This window comes from Staurois parvus, unplaced genomic scaffold (assembly GCF_062004578.1).
Source record: "Staurois parvus isolate SC_StPar_1 unplaced genomic scaffold, SC_StPar_1.0 ptg000684l, whole genome shotgun sequence".
NCBI classification, from domain to species: Eukaryota; Metazoa; Chordata; class Amphibia; order Anura; family Ranidae; genus Staurois; species Staurois parvus.
In genome coordinates, this window is record NW_028318480.1 from 948,665 (window position 1) to 965,927 (window position 17,263).

The 17,263-nt window shown below is 40.1% G+C and overlaps 1 protein-coding gene across 1 annotated transcript in view; it reads right to left on the reverse strand.

Moving 5' to 3' along the window:
- AMOT (angiomotin) overlaps positions 1-17,263 on the reverse strand; it is a 113,099-nt gene that overhangs the window by 49,185 nt on the left and 46,651 nt on the right. Inside the window, exons 4-6 of the mRNA XM_089652495.1 lie at positions 15,507-15,945; positions 12,021-12,165; positions 8,191-8,283 (exon numbers count right to left, since the gene is read on the reverse strand). Coding sequence (XP_089508621.1) covers positions 8,191-8,283; positions 12,021-12,165; positions 15,507-15,945 — 677 coding nt within the window. The remainder of the gene's footprint in view (positions 1-8,190; positions 8,284-12,020; positions 12,166-15,506; positions 15,946-17,263) is intronic.

Sequence of the window (17,263 nt, forward strand, 5' to 3'; positions counted from 1 at the left end):
ATATTGATAAGGGTGAAGTTCCAATGACACACAATATTTCAAAACTCAGTATAAAACCACAAAATCGACCATATTAGCTTCGAAAATGCATGAGGGCTGTAGCATCTACTATGCATTTCATAAAACATTTATAGCAGTACAGCTGGATGTACGCAATCTGCTATTAAAGTTAGTATGGCCATTTGTGCGCTGCAAGGGCCCACCTGACTGGGTAGAGTTGAAATGTAGGCTCTTGTACAACCCACTGGTTCGTATAATCTACTCATAGTGAATCTGTTCTTTACACATACTGGAGAAAAACAGCATTTAGTGTATTTAAACTAAAAAGGCCATAATAATTTGTATTTTTTTTTTTATTATTTTAGCATTACAAATGGTCAGGTTCTTCTTACGTCTGTACCTTGCAAGTTGATAATTTTTAATTTTGTTTCTCCCACTTCATTCCTTTTCTCCTTTGCCAGTACAGGACTGTTATGCTCATATCCCAGGCACCAAATCTAGATCTCTACATCTGCTCTACAGCATTATACAAGTTACCACTTCTGAACCGCAACAATTGCGATGGGTCAATCATTATTGAAGAATAACTGTTACTGTACCAGGTGCTCTGCTACTATATCTATAGCCTTTTACAGATCAAAGTAATAAGCGAATGGTCAGAGGTGTGTGTGTGTGTGTGTGTGTGTGTGTACACACGCGCACACCAACCTGTCAGGAATCTGGCAGAGATACCAACCACCCATTGGCCAGGTGTGGCAAAAGTCCTGAAGGGGTGATGTTAAATAAGAGCTTATTTCCGCTACGATGCCGCAAAGAAATCTTTACATTGTTTTTTCATTACACAATACAGATGGCAATTAAAGTTAAATATTTTAAATTACTTTCTATGATGTATATCTCTGCACAGAAGAATGCATTACAAAGGCAGTATCTTGTAGTCATTGCTCTCGGCACTATGTGCACCTAATGGGATTCAGAAATTCTTATGGCTGAAATTTTAATTAGCATGGTTGAAAAATAAGTCAGGACATAGTGAAAGTGGACTTACTGGCTATTCACATAGTCCAGTAAAAGTTAATTATAATACTTTTTTTACCTTCCACTCTAGATTGGTTTGCTGCACAAATCTGTACACCACTGGTAAGCCTCAGCCCAACAAGGGGTGAATGACTGACCATACCCCTTCCTTTCTACTTTCAATTTCCTTCCATTCCCATCAGTCACAAATGACATGACCACTACTGTAAAAAGATAGTCATTGGTTTGCAATACTCCAGTCATTCCACAATTCGATTTTTCCAACTCCATTAACTGGTAAAGGCTCAGGTATAGCTATGAGCAGGGGCAACCTGTTTATCAGTGGAAAACATATGACTCCCCCACTTGTGTTTCATTTCCCTTTGGCACCCTAACGGCCTTTACAATCCCATATAATTCTATGGTAATGCAAAACCAGCTTGAAACATGTAAAATTCATGTCAGAAGGAGGTCAACTGCAGGTCAAATGCATCTGTCAATGAATTCTGAGCTATTTCAGAAGCATCTCAAACTGTTGTCAGACCACTGCCAACAACACAGTCCAAGACCAGTCAACACAGGCCCTATGGCTGTTACTAAAAACTTTTGGTTCATACTTTGCCCAACTGTCATAAACTTTCGTTTAAACTGTGAAATGGTTAGGTTCAGTACATAAACCATTCAAAGGTCTCCATGCAAAATTAATGCTGGTGGAAGCCCTGGAGTTCCAGAAACTAGATAGCACATTTAATGTGGTTCCTATGTAGAGGAACAATGCTAAAAATGTGTTAGTGTGAATGAGCCCCTATATCTGAATTTGATCGTCAATGTACGATGTGAAAAAGACATAACATTGGAACACCACCGATTTAATCCAGAAAGGTTCCTATCGAAGAGTAAGCATGTATATCTTCAGGCAAACATGCATTCACACCCCAGCAGAGCATATTCCTGGTCACTTTTAAATCGTTTTGTGTCAGGCACTCTGCAAGCTTTGTGCAAGCGTTTTTCACGAGCATCAAACTTCATGCGTCTGTTTCCTGGGCTGAGCAAGGGAAGCATAGCAATTCTCATGTACAGGATCTCTTCAGGTGCAAAAGTGGGTTTACAGGCACTCCAATTAGGTCTTTCAAGCCAAAAATGCCTGAATATGCTCAAAAAAGTTATTGTATTATTTTGAGCATAGGGCAAGCATATATTTGTGAACAGGAAGAAATTATAAAGAACGGAATTCTGTATGCTCAGCAAGAAAATGGTGGAATATTTTACCATAATTGTATTGTAACAAGAAAGTACAGTAGATAACACAAAAAGAACAATATTAAATGTGCAATTGCTACAGACAGAAAGTCGGAATACATTGCATAGTTTGCAATAGAAAAAAATTGAAAATGAGCAACTAGAAAACTAGTACAGCATACAGTTGTATTTTAAAATGATGTAAACGTTCTTCCAGGGTGGAAGGATAGATCAAGGAAAACTAGTTTGTACCCAAGAGACATGCAGAACTACAGAAGTAAAAGGTTTGTTAGAACTTAAAAAGTACACAAGACATGGATTATTATTATTACAGTTAAAAATCAGAGTGGGTATGATGTGATAAATCAGATACCAACTTGGATTGGAATTCAAACAATCAAGAAAGGGTCTTTACATTAAGATAGTATTAGAGATATACCTTCCAGAAATGTAGGCTATGGATATTCTAAGGTAGGTCAAAGAAAGGTAATGTATGAAGGCTTGGAGCCCAGACAGGACAGATTCCATGGCTCCTGTGTACAACTGAATACATGTATTTTAGGTCCTTGAAGGGCCATGAGGTGCTCCAATCTCCTAATCTCTTCAAAAGGTACAGTATTTTCTGGCGTATAAGACTACTTTTATACTTAAAAATATACCCCAAAAATTGGGGGTCGTCTTATACGCGGGGTATAAAATGTGAACCTTGAATTTTTTTGGGTGAAGCTGGCTGGATGTGTGGTAATACTGTACATATAGTATACCGTGCTGAGCCAAGCTGGCTCAAAACAAATGTCCCTATGACAGATTAATCTGTCAGCCCACTGGATGTGTGGTATATACAGTATACTGCACTGAGCCAAGCGGCTTCAAAACGTACCGGTACGTCCCTACTGTAATCAGCCCGCTGGATGCGTGTATGTACGGTAGCTGAGGCTACACACAGTATACACTGGGCCAATCACGGCGAGTGATGTATTCTACTAATGAATACAAAGCCTGCTCGGATTGAATGAGTCAGAGAGGTGGGCTGATGATGTCACAACCTCAGCCAATCCGAGCAGGCTTTGTATTCATTAGTAGAATACATCGCTCGCTGTGATTGGCCCAGCGTATACTGTATGTAGCCTCAGCTACCGTGCATCCAGCTACGCATCCAGCGGTCTGATTACCGTAGGGATGTACCGGTACGTTTTGAAACCGCTTGGCTCAGTATACTGTATATTCTGCACATCCAGCGGGCTGACAGATTAATCTTTCATAGGGACATTTGTTTTGAGTCAGCTTGGCTCAGCGTGGTATACTGTATGTACATTACTGCACATCCAGCGGGCTGTATATATAATGTATAGTGTATGTAGCTGAAGCTACCGTATTACCGCACATCCAGCAGGCTGTATATATACTGTATGTAGCCGAAGCTACCGTATTACCGCACATCCAGCGGTAACCATCTGATTTGGAATTTGATCCATATGATGACTGTCTTACAAATGTATCACAAGATGTCATTCATGAACTTATGATGTCAGAGGATGAACATGAGGATTTTGAAGGATTTTAAGTACCGGTAAGTCATAACCATTTCAATTAAAAAATCTGATGTTTTTAAATGGTGTTGCCTCAGAAGGGGGGTAGTCTTATACAGCAAGTATATCCCAAAACCTATGTTTTAACTGGAAAATTAGAGGGCCGTCTTATACACCCAGTCGCCTTATACGCCGGAAAATACGGTATTTAAATGTTGAGCTTGGGACAGGGGTGCGTAGGAGCCCCAATTGAGGGAAACCTCCTAGCAGCGGTTGGGATAGTTCATTATTTCAAGAAAGGCTATTATTTTATAGGACAATGTGAACTCACTGAAGAATTCAATATTATGAAATGACCACCATTATTTGTTGTCAGAGCAGCTTCACAGTATTTATATGCTTGAATACAATCTGAAAGGAGTATAGATATATATACACGGCTATATGCAGAACTTTACACCGGGACATCTCCTCGTGTAGAAATAAGGAAGCATGCTTGGTACTAAACAGGGCAACACCCACAGAAAATATGGTCTTGAAAAGAGGTAACTCCCACAGAAAATATGTAAACACCTTTAATTAACTCCAACAATTAGCCGAGTTTTAAAAGACTGTCTGCTTTATATTAGCTGGAAAAATATTTCACTTTTTAAAAAGCTTGGCTGTATATGGGAACCACATCACAGCCACCCCTCCCTCCACAGGGTGGGAAAATTGAGATCAAAGACAAACTAAAGAAACATCAAACATTGAGCATCCAAATGAATAAAATAGACAAGAGAGACCACAGATTCTGGCTAACCAAGAATTTAAAGCTTTCAGAGATTTTTATTTTAACAGACTGTGAAATTCAAAGTAAATCTTCCCAAACTACGCATTACTATGCTTTAAAAAACCCTTATTCTCTACAGCTAAAAGTCAGCTTAGGTCCTGATGCAGAAAGTTTATCTGATCAAAGCAGCTAAAGTAGGAACAAGCCCTAAGGATGTCAGCAGACGTGCCTGTTTCCATGGCGCTAAATAGCCAATGCTGCTTTGTAAAATCGATCACACCAATTGCTGAAAAAAGGCTCTTATTAAGTATGGTAAATATAATTGAATACAAGAAATTGCGTTAAAACCCACCTGTGGGCAAAGTTTAAAAAAACCCTTATGGAGCATTTCATATTTCTCTAAATTTGCCATCTGGGTCCCTCACTGGCACATTTCCAGGTGTGTGGGACTGGTAATCAAGGACTGAAAATGTGCATGCGACGGCTGATCTCCAACAGATCCCTCATGTTGATATCATCCAATACAAAGTCTCTGCTGTATTTCAAATACAGCAGAGGCTTTCAAAAGAAAGTGTCCATTTCACACAAGTGGTGAGGTGGACACATGAAGAAAAAGACTGCTTCCTGTGCATGGAAGAGGAGAGAAGACTCGGCACAGAAATGTCATGTGACTGAGAATTTTGGTGAGTAAAAGGGGCATTTGGGGTTTTTATGCCATGGATTAGTTGGGTATGGGAGGAGGGCAGAAAGGAGCAATCTGGAATTCATCTTAATATTACTGCTGGGTTTTAAACTGCAGGGAAATTCACATGAGCCCAGACCCCCAATAAAAAGGAGATGGCAATCTGAAAATAATTTCCTTACTCGTTCACAACAGCTGCATGAAAAAACCTTCCATTTTAGCATGCACTTAGTGGCCGCCGTGTAGTATAGCGGTACAGTGTACGTTAAGGCCTCCTCACAGCAGCGAGGTACAGTGACCTGTACTGCCATCCAGTACACTGGCAAAATTCAGCAGGTTTGCATTTTTCCGCATTATACCGCAGTGAACATTACACCAGTGTTGTGGTGTGAATGAGGCACAGACAAAACAGTTGTTTTCTATAAGCCCTTGCAGACGCTGGCATTGATGCAGTGCAGAAACATGTCAGCCATAAGTGTGAATGTGTCCTTAAAGTGGTTGTAATCCCTTACATATACCTAGTGCAGTGATGGGCTTCAAGTGATAGACAGGTACAACGTATGTAGGAGGATTTGTTTCATCCTGTATATCTGCAGTCTTTTCTTCTCTACATCTGTTCTAAATCCTGAATATTTAAAGCTTGTCTGAGAGTTCAGAAAACAAAGAGGCGGAGAGCTGAAGTTACACTCTGCATAGCTCAGTGAGAAGAGGGCTGATTAGAGGGGAAGGGTTCACCCACCTTCACACAGCACATAGGAATAAAGCTGAGGCTATCAATCAGCTGGGGCTCCCTCTCCTGTCACCAATTTTCTCTTGGTGTCAGAAAAAACTTTTTTCAGAAGTGATTGAAGCTGATTGCATAGGAAGGAGGCAGCAGGCAGAAATTACACTGAGTGCTCTTGAGATAAGTACACACTATAGAGGAATATGCTTTGTTCATATTTCATGTCTGACATTTACAACTAAGTGAGTGCACAAATGATGCCTGTGCTAAGTGCACAGTGAGGTTCCATTCCACTACTGGTAGTGAGGTAGAGGAGATCTGCTAGACAGGTGGAGAAGGCATAGGCTTACCGTGTCTCCTAAATGCAGCAAGTGACATAGTGATGTACATAGACATGGAGAGCCAAGTCCAGTCATTTGCACAAGATAAAAAGGTACCCCATGTGCAAGGCAGTGACTCTGTTCAAGGTGCCCAGAGTAGCCCAGAAGAACCAGCACCGCATGACAGTGGAGGAAAATTAAGTACCTTTGTCAGGGCTTTGTGTCCCCTTTGGGTATATTTCCCCTCACTTCCACTGGTAGAGAAGATGATGGAATATAGCAATAATTAAAATACAACAGAGCCTCAACTGATAAAACAAGTCCTTTTATCTTGCTCCCTGATAGAGATTTCCCTCTAGTCACCCCTGCCAAAAACTGGAAAAGTAAAAAAAAAAAAAGTTTGCCTGTAGTCCAATCTTAAACTACTTTTGTCTAGAGTAGTGTGATATGAAGGGGTAAGATCTTTGGTATAACATCTTGGCAAATATTAATGGCCACAGCAAATGTCTAGAAATCATAACTCATAATTCCAATGTGTTTTAAAGTAATATATTCCAGTGAAATCTGATTAGCAGTAATGATTTTACAGCACACTGTCATTCGTCTCACCGCCTTATTAACCCCTTCACGCCTAAGGGTAAAACAAACATTAAAGCCCAAGTAAAATTTTACAACTCTGACATGTGTTAGTAAAACCGTACATATCATCACAACTACTTTGTACATCCAGGTGAATTATACCGTGTTTTTTTTCAGGGCAAATTGGGCTTTCATTTGGTGGTAAATGATAGTAATAAAAAAAAATAAAAAATCAGGAGATATCCATTACCAAAGGAAAACTGGCCCAAAATGGTAATTTTTTTTTTATTAATTTAGCTGTGTGTTTTTTGTTACTACCATAACCTACCACCAAAGAACAACACAAAATAAATTTTCCAGCTCTTGACGATCACAGCGACATCATATATGTGTATGTTGTTTGTACCTATACTACAGCCCAGACACAATAGTGCAGATTTTGTTTTTTTCTTTACCTAAAACACACTGACACCAAATGAAAAAAAAATCCTGACCATTGACCCAAACATTAACCCTGGCACTGAACTAGATCAAACCTTGATCTAGGTATATTTTCTTTATTTTTTAATATTTACTTAATTTATCTCTTTCTTTTGTTTGTTTTTTTCTCTCTGCAAGGAGATGGAAAAATACAAGAAAGGAAAAAAAAACCAAGGGGGGCAGGCTTCACAGTGACTGATCACTGTGATAGCCAAAGGCTATTACAGCGATCGTGTGACCCGGATTCGGGAGTCCCGGGTCCCGATCGTTAGAACGGGACCCGGAGCTCTCAGTGACATCATGTTCTTTGTGCTGGGAACGCACTGTATGGCACGCTCCCAGCACAAAGACAGGTACAAAAGCCCAGTTCTGTGAGGCTGCATATTTGTGTGTGTTGGCGTGAAGGGGTTAAACAGGCAAAGCTGAAAATTATTATTATAGAAAAGGCAAAGTATAAAATGTCCAGAGCATCAAACTTTGTTTTGTCATTTAAAGATTACTGTAATTCGATAATTATGCATAAGACATATCCAGTTTGCCTTCTTCAGTATACAACCAATGGTGAGGTCAACCAGAATAAAATGAACCAATGTCCCAATAAGGGATAGAAAAAAAAATTTTGTATGTATACTACCAGTCGTAGTCATTAAAAAAGTGCAGCAAAGCAAGGGCAATCTGTAAACACACAACAACCAGAGTGCAGAGTACTGAATGGCTGCTAGGAGTTACTACTGCACTTTGCATTTTTTCGTTGTCCTTCACAATTTCTTATTTAATAGGTTTCCTTAAGTATGAGTCATGGAGTTAATGGTCCCAATGGAAAATAAATAGTTGTTGCAGAAACTTACTTTGAGCTAGAAGTTGTGATATGGTCTTTCGGTTGTCCTCTGACCCCTCCAATTCCTTTGCTGCAAGTTGTTTATTTGCGGTTTCCATGCGCTCTAAAGGGGAAAGAAATTACTTTTTACTGGTTCTTGAAATGATGCAACAATGCATGGAAACTAAACGCTTGCAGAGTTTACTCTGATATGGGTCCAACAATTCCTCAGCTACAACAAGAAAGGTTAAGTCTTTTAAGAAATGTTTTATAGCAGCAACCTAAACAGGAAGCATCACATATACACAACAGATGTGGCCGTTTTGTCTCCACAATTAACATTGCTGAAAATGGAGCCTATTCCTTCAGTGGGAATTGGCCACATCACTGAGGCCAGAAGTGCCTCATATCTCTTGGAAATACATATTTAGTGAACCTATAAAATAAAATACTAAATTTACAAAATAGCCTGCTCTTGATATATAGCACACTATGTACATTTAATTACAAACATTCAAAATTCCACTGCTTGATAAGAAATCTGCTTCATATTAACTTAAGGCTTAACTCCAAGAAGATATAAAAAAGTTATTTAAAATTCATGTGTTCATTACAAAAAATAAATGCAGATAGTGCAAGTCTGTAAAGCTATCCTGAAATCATCCATCTTGGAATCTTCGGTACAGAGGAGTTAATAAGGAACATGCTGACAGAAGGAGAGAAGAAAAAGATAAGGTTCCCTACTGCCGAGCAAAGGAAGGGGACCAAGTTTTAAAACTGTGTTCTGCCCTCTGAAGGGCTGGGCGAATCCCAGATATTATAATTCCTAAGGAAAACAAAACAGCTCCCATATCTGTACATCAGCCGCTAATGTAGCTTCTCGTCTGGAGTTTAGCTTTAATCAATACAGCCATTTATTGGACACACGCAGCATAACACTACATGTAATGCTTACTTATTATAGTAGTGATGCATCATTAACTTGCTTGCTGGAATTTTTTTAAACACCGCAAACCTGCAGGCATCAGTCAGAGACATTTCAGAGGAAGCAGATTAATTGAAGATGATTATTTTGAGGGGGAGTTGGAATTAAGTGACAATGCACATGGTTAAAACCATTCTGATGACGGGCTGGTCTTTAATATAGGAAACACCCAATAATTGTGAAGAGAATAACTCTATTCTAGTGAATGCCTGAACTGCCTTGCTATGAGAACAAAAGTCCCATGAGCAAATGGGTAGAGTTAAATAATATTCTGTAATATTCTAACAGAGTCACACCAGCAACATTCACATGATATAGGAAAATGTGATAACTGGCACAGGCTGAGATGGAAGCAGTAACCCAACACCCCCCCCTCCCCCATTTTTTTTTTATTTTTTTTTATTTAGTGAATCATTTTATAGTGAATGTTTACATACAGATTACTGTTATGTTAAATGATCAAACAATGTCATTTTCATCCTGTGCTACTCTAGAATATGACCCCTGTATTCCTGCTTGTATTTACAAAGAACCGTGTGCTCCTTTCACATTCTAAGGGGGCCCCTAGAAAACAGAGTGGACAGAGTGAAGATGGATTAGAACACCTGTCAGTTCTGACCCCCGGTTCACATATATGCGGCCGTGCGGGCCGCGTTTCGCACGAGCACGAGAGCCTATTCATTTGAATGGACTCCCGTGCCCGTGACACGCAGGGAAGAAGTCCCTGCACTTCTTTGGAAAACGCAGCCCGCACAGGAACCTCGGTTCCCAGTACGGTTGCGTGTTCCAGTGCGGGCGGCGTGCCATTAGAACTAATGGCACCCACCCGCGGGTCCGCATTTCTCTGTGTGGGTGGTGGGGCTGCACAGATTTGCGTGCGGATCCACAGTGGCACCACCCGCACAGATGTTAACCTAGGGTTATTGCTGCCTGTGACCCCATTAGGGAGATTCACCCTCTCTATTTGTCCTGTTTACCATTAACATTGAAAGTGAAAGTAAGGAAAATCCCAAATTTTGGTTTGAGCCCCAGAAAAGTAAGAGGGGAAATCCTCCAATGGGGACATTAATTCTAGTGACCTGGGGGGCCCAAGGAATTCTTTAATATGCAGGGATTTCCTCTCATTTCCTGTTTTGGCTATGGAACAGGAAGTGATGGTTAATCTCCACAATGGGACACGGATGGCAAAAAAAAAATACTGACAGGTGTTATAGCCCTCTCTTACTTCATCCAAAATGAAAAAAAAGCGTGTTCTACTATAAGGATTATCAAACAGCAGTGTTAAACCTAAAACAAGTCACCTATTTGGGCAAATCCTGTGCCTCATCTGAATATTAAATACTAAAAAACGTCTAACATGGGTGATCTGGGTGCTGTCCATAACAACCAGACACTAAATTTTAATTTTCTGAACTGGACAGTAATAGTAATAACATGACTATTACATACAAGATTTCTTTGTGTTTTGTAGAACGCTGCTAAATGTGTGTTAATAGTATGTCTATAAGTGACAGACCTACAGAGATGCTTTCACTGAAACAAAAGGATTTCTCAAACCTATTAGTAAGATGCTATAAAAGATGGATATAGCATTTTTTAATCCGATTTTAGAAAATAGTTAAAATTAAAAAATATGTTCCATGCAACCAAGGTAGGGAATCACATTTCTGGGGGTGTTCTCCTTTAGGCCAAGTTCACACTTGACTTTATTTATAACTCCTGCCAAACACCCCTATAGCATTTGACAGGCGTTAGGGAAGCATTTAACATTCCCAAAACGCTCTATGCACATTTTTGAGGTGTTTGCAAAGCGTTAAAACCCCACCCCAAACGACTATAATGAAGTTTAATGGTATTAATGCTCCACAAACACCTGCCAGGCGTTTGAGAAGCCTCACCATAGACTTGAATTAGAGGCTTCAACTCCTCCTGACTCAAAATGAGGTGTCAGTTTTGCCGCGATACAAAAGCTTCGTGTGAACAGCACTGTGTGCTGCCATGTGCAGAATTTTCATAGGCGTTTCAGAAGCATTAAAAACGCTTCCCAAACGCCTGTCTGATGCCTGCTGACAAAGCTAGTGTGAACGTACCCTTACTGTCCATTTGATTAGTATCTCCTTCTCTCAGCAGTTCGTATTTGTAGAAACCGAAGACTGGTCATGTGATTGTAGAAGGTAGACCCTCCAACTTAGCACTCAGGAAGTAAAAAGTGAACGGAATCCATGTATAACTTTCAACAAATAACTGGGTAAGAGATATTGCAACAAATTCTGAAAAAAAATATTTGCAACATCCAGTATAAAGCTGGCCTCCGTTTCTTTTCCTCAACAAAACTGAAATTAATTTTGAATGAAAATGTATATCTAGAGGGAGACTTGCCAAAGTCACTAACTCCACTTGCCACTTTGTTATATCCAAGTTTGAATATACTGAGTAAATTATCCATATAGTGTTAGTGCGTCCAACCTGCGTTCGTGCATACACACACTTCCCGTACACCTCTACAAGGTAAGCTGCAATGCACATGAAACTAAAGTCAGGATGAAAAAAAAAACAAAAAAACAAAAAACAACACCTCAGTATGCAAAAAGACCAGGTTTGTGCACAAGATAAGCTGCACTCTGATTCATGCCCCAAGTGCATTATACCTGTACACAAGTGTCATCACACATGCCCACCAAGTGAGAAGATGAGACTGCAAAAATAAAAATAAATAAAAAAAACAAAAAGAAAACATTTCCAAATAAAAAAAAAAATATTACACCTCTTGCCATTTATTAAAATTTGTAATCATAATAAACAAAACAAAATAAATAAAAACATAGCATAATATGGTTGTAATGGCCAAAGAAACACCATTAGCTGTGGTATGGTACCTCGAAGGTCTCTGTTAAAGTCATGAATTCTGCGGATCTCTCCTTCCAGCTTTGTTCTCATGGCTTTCTCTAGAGCCTCTCTCTTGGATGAGGATTTTACAAGATTTTCATACGCTTCAGAAACTCTCTGGATTTCCATCTCCATCTGAAATGTGCCAGGGAAAACGTCATGAGGCATACAGCCAAACTTACACTCCCTCTAATGACACACTGCACCTGTTTCCTCCCTGCCCAAAATGAGGACAAACCAGATTTACAATTACAATAAAATGCACAGATACATACATTACATTTTATGTTACCATACCTTCAAAATATTTTAAAAGCTGCAGACATTGAAAGCATCCTCTATATAAGCACAACAGCTGCCAACAGGGATGAGGATACTGGGCTTTAAAGATCTTCTCAAATAAATGTTTATCCTTGAAAATGAGACTGGCTTTCAATATTAAAAAGTGAATTATATTTTTATTTTCTTCCCCAATAGATCATCTCTTCTGATATACACTCACCGGCCACTTTATTAGGTACACCTGCTCAATTGCTTGGTAACACAAATTGCTAATCAGCCAATCACATGGCAGCAACTCAATGCATTTAGGCATCTAGACCTGGTGAAGACAACTTGCTGAAGTTCAAACAGAGCATCAGAATGGGGAAGAAAGGGGATTTAAGTGCCTTTGAATGTGGCATGTTTGTGTGTGCCAGGCGGGCTTGTCCATGTATTTAAAAAAATGCTAATCTACTGGGATTTTCACACACAACCATTCTTAGGGTTTACAGAGAATGGTCCAAAAAAGAGAAAATAATATCCAGTGAGCGGCAGTTGTGTGGACGAATATGCCTTGTTGATGTCAGAGGAGAATGGACAGACTGGTTGCTGCAACATTCATGTGGTAGGGTCAGAATCTGGCGTAAACAACATGAAAGCATGGATCCATCCGGCCTTGTATCAACGGTTCAGGCTGGTGGTGGTTTAATGCTGTGGGGGATATTTTCTCAGCACTAGCAAGGTATATCCAATAAAGTGGCCGGTGAGTGTATATTTTTTATAGAAGGAACTTACTATAGATCCATCTCTTGTGATAAATTTATAGTACGTTAATCCTATAATAATATCACCTGTAATATATGTTCATTTTATATAAAAACTTACTGAATATCTGCCGGAAAGAAGCATTTAAAGCCTCAAGTCCTGTCAAATATAAAAAATGTACATGTGTATTTAAATACAGCTACAATGTGTACCTCAAATCTGTGTTTATATCAGCTTCCTTGAATTCATTGCATAGCAGAACTTAGATTCCAGGAGCCTAGCTAATAAAATGCATATCAATAGCACCTCCATTGTGTGATGTGGCAAGCTTTATACAAGTTCACTTTGAAGGAAGAAGGAATATTAACCCGCTTTTACACTTTAGTAAGTCAACAGGTGTACTTGAGGAGTTAGGTTGTTCCATAGGGTTATGTAAAGTAAAAGTGAATCCCCAGGCAGAAATATTTTTCCACTTTTGGATACAGTGAGGTGGGATTAGAACCTCTGCAGCATTTTACAGTCCAAGTTCTCTGGGAGATTTTTCCCCTGACCATTTTAATGTAAAAATCTAAAATTGCATGGTTTTCATTGGCACAGAAGTAGAAGGGATATCCACCAAAAAGAGACATCGGTCGAGAGGCGGGATTAAGAGCTAATTCACACCAGCTGCTGAACTACAATGCAGCTGCTGGTGTAAGGTGTGGGCCGGCAGGATTGCCACAGTGGCGATTTGTCAATCTCGGTGCATCCACTATTCACATGCATGTTAACTTTATTTAAAAGTCACAGTGAGATTTCATTAAGTTTACTTTCCAGCAGCACAGTGCAAGGTGGTGGATTTCCTTGCACTACGCTGCGCACTGGGCACACCAGAGACAAGGCAATTTGCCATGTCATGTAGTAGGACTGTGCTAAGATGGCCACCCAACAAAGTCCCAACTCATCTGGTGTTCTTATACATTTACCTCAACAGGACTTGCTCTCATTTTGTGTTGTCACTGCGGGCCAGGAGGAAAAGGAGAAATGTCCCCAAGTGGTAACATAGACAACAACAAAATATCAAAAGAACTTGCCCCTCTCAGGTTACATTCAAAACAAGGTTTTAACTGGCAGTCTACCCAACTGTATGATGACACTCTCATTTTGTGTTGTCACTGCGGGCCAGGAGGAAAAGGAGAAATGTCCCCAAGTGGGAACATAGACAACAACAAAATATCAAAAGAACTTGCCCCTCTCACGTTACATTCAAAACAAGGTTTTAACTGGCAGTCTACCCAACTGTGAGTGACCTTTGAAGGGTGTGACAAATTAATTTTTTGGATGCATCCCCAGAAGGGAAAAAAACATACAACTCATTTTCAGAACATTACTGCAGAGCAGGAGTAAACAAAATTGCTGTGGAATGCAAATCTAATGAAATGTCATAAGGAACAGTAAAATAAGGATGAGGAGAAGAGTCTGTGAGCAACAAATTTCCTAAAATAGGATTGAGAGTACTGACGAAATTGTCATCAATGCTTAGTAACTGCATGCGATTAAGGAGTAGAATAATACAATGTTCAATATGAATACAAGAAGGGGATACAATCAAAAGCCAACGAGCTCAGAACATTACAGATAGGGCTTGGCTTTTTTAAACCTGCCTTACTGACTTCATGGATGAAAATGCATTTAGCCTTCTCAGGGCCTGTGTCAATTGGCTTTGAGCTGTGTCAATGGCATCAGTTTAGGACACTTCTGAGATCATTTAGAATTCATTGACAGGTGCATTTGAAGAGCTTGAAGTGAGTTTTGCATTTCCATACACTTTAATGGGAATGCAAAGCCCATCTGATGTGAACATAAGCCCATTGATACACGCCCTTAAAATGCCTGCTGGACTTTGTGGCTCCTAAATTCTTGTACAACCCAAACTATATTATACAAATTAGGCAATGAACCTGACCGAAATCTGACTTTTACATACACTTTAGTGTAGTTTAATATGGTCTGTTCATAGGCTGGAAAGTATAAAAATGGGGCAATAGTCTGGAAGACCACTTCAATAGTGCAAATGACAGCACTGAAGAGGAGAGGTTCTCTTTAGGTGTTGCAAACACCTTGTGCATGAATACTTGTTATTTTCTATATTTAATAATCTGAATTAGAGAAAGTGTGATATGTAATTCTCTTAGTCTGCAGAAAGGCAATACTGCGGAACCATTATCCCTGCTACTTGTGTTATACTTCCCATAAAACTCCTGTTGTAAATGTTGGGATGCACCAACATGGGCCACTAAAAGCTGTTGCACCCTTGGCCATAAAGTAGTCATGTTGCCCATTTTTTTTGCATTCAATATTTGTCTACGTTCTAATTGTAGGTAAACTGCTATGCTCAATTTGAGATATACACTTTTCGTTTCTAACAGACATCGGTCTGTCACAGTGTTAATGTACGGAGCAATACTTACTTTTTGAAACCTTGCCACTTTATCATAGCACCCTTCCAACTCCTGGCGCAAGGACCGGTTCTCTTCAGAGAGTACAGCAACCATCTGCTGAGCTCGGGACACAATAGCAAATGGGTCACCCTGCATCTGGGTGTATGGGGAGTGTAACGGAGGAGGCCTTGTCAGTCCAGGGTCCATTTGTGTTTGCTGCTGCTGTCCAATGTACGGCTGAGACGTGCGATAAAAATCTGTATGATGGAACTGCGCAGGCATCTGCTGGGGCCGTGGAGGACCTGAAAAGAATTCCACATGGCTTGGAGATGGAAGTTGAGACGGAGACATGCCTGAAGGTGGAGGGGACTGTAGCAGGCTCATAGATCCCAGGGATGTGAGAGATGAGGTGGGACTGTGGTAGTGTGACAGTCTATGCTGGAGTGACTGTGGTACATCCTGATTTTGCCTGTAGTACACAGAATATAATTAGAATATAATATGCACTTCTCTATAATATATACTTAACTTTAGCACAATTAGAATGTGAGTGACAGAAAGTTAGTCTTCTGTTAAAGGAAAGATCAATACTCAAAGAAATACATCCTTTGTACTCAATTACAATTTCAATAGTATTGAAACAATACTACTGTCACTTTTTACAGTGTACGTAAGATTTGATGCCAGAGAGTTGCATCGCCAACATCTTTTATACCTTTTGAGAACTTAAAGGGGAACTTCACCCAAACTGGGAAGCTCTGCTTGTTTGCATCCCCCCCCTCCACTGCCTCATTTGGCATTTTTTGGGGGTGGGGTATCTGGTTTTGATTGCTGCAGTGACATCTGGTCCCTCCTCCTTCCCCCCCTGCAGCCTTCTGGGATACATCACAGATCCCAGAAGACAGCAGAACCATTCACAAGGCGCACAACGGCTCGCACATGTGCAGCAGGAAACTGGCCGTGAAGCCAGAAAGCTTCACTGCTGCTTTCCCTTACCTTAGATGCTGGCATCTGTATCTGAAGCCTTGACCTTTGAAGAATTGGCTCGGGTGAGGACGTCGCTAGATCCCTGGACAGGTAAGTATCCTTATAGTATAAGTCAGCAGCTACGGTATTTGTAGATGCTGACTTTAACATTTTTGGGGGGAGACTGCAGCATCTCTCTAAGCAGGCCATAAATGACTTTGTTTTTCAGTCAACCATCAGATAAAAAAAAAAAAGATCCAAATTCCCCATCCTCATATTGGAGGTGTATGGGGGAATCCTCCCTGTTGTGTCATTGTACTCGGAAAGTAGGTAGGCTTCCCCACCTTCAGAATAGACTGATCAGCACCACAGGCTTTAGCCTACAGGGCTGACTGAGCGGTTAAAATCTGACAGAATGGTCATACGCAAGTTGATTGGTAGATTGACTTCTGTTCAACCAAAACAAAATTCATCTGGTCCCTGCTGAACTGGCCGATTTTCGATCCATGCTGGCCAGCTTTAGTTGTGGAGTTTGCTTACTCTGTCCCACTAGAAATGGTATGTCATGCCTATTGTTGAAGTACAAGGATTTTCAATCCTACTGCAATCACCATAAACAATGATTTATTACACACACATATAGATGTGTAAGTAAACACTAGCAGTTTTAGGTGGACAAAATATTTAACCAAAATGATTTACAAACCACATTTCTGGCATAAGAATGACAAAAGTCAGTACATACATGAAAAGCAGGCACACAGCCCATGCACCGCACTCACTAGTCCCTCAGCTCGAGTCCTTCCTCTTTGGCATCCTCT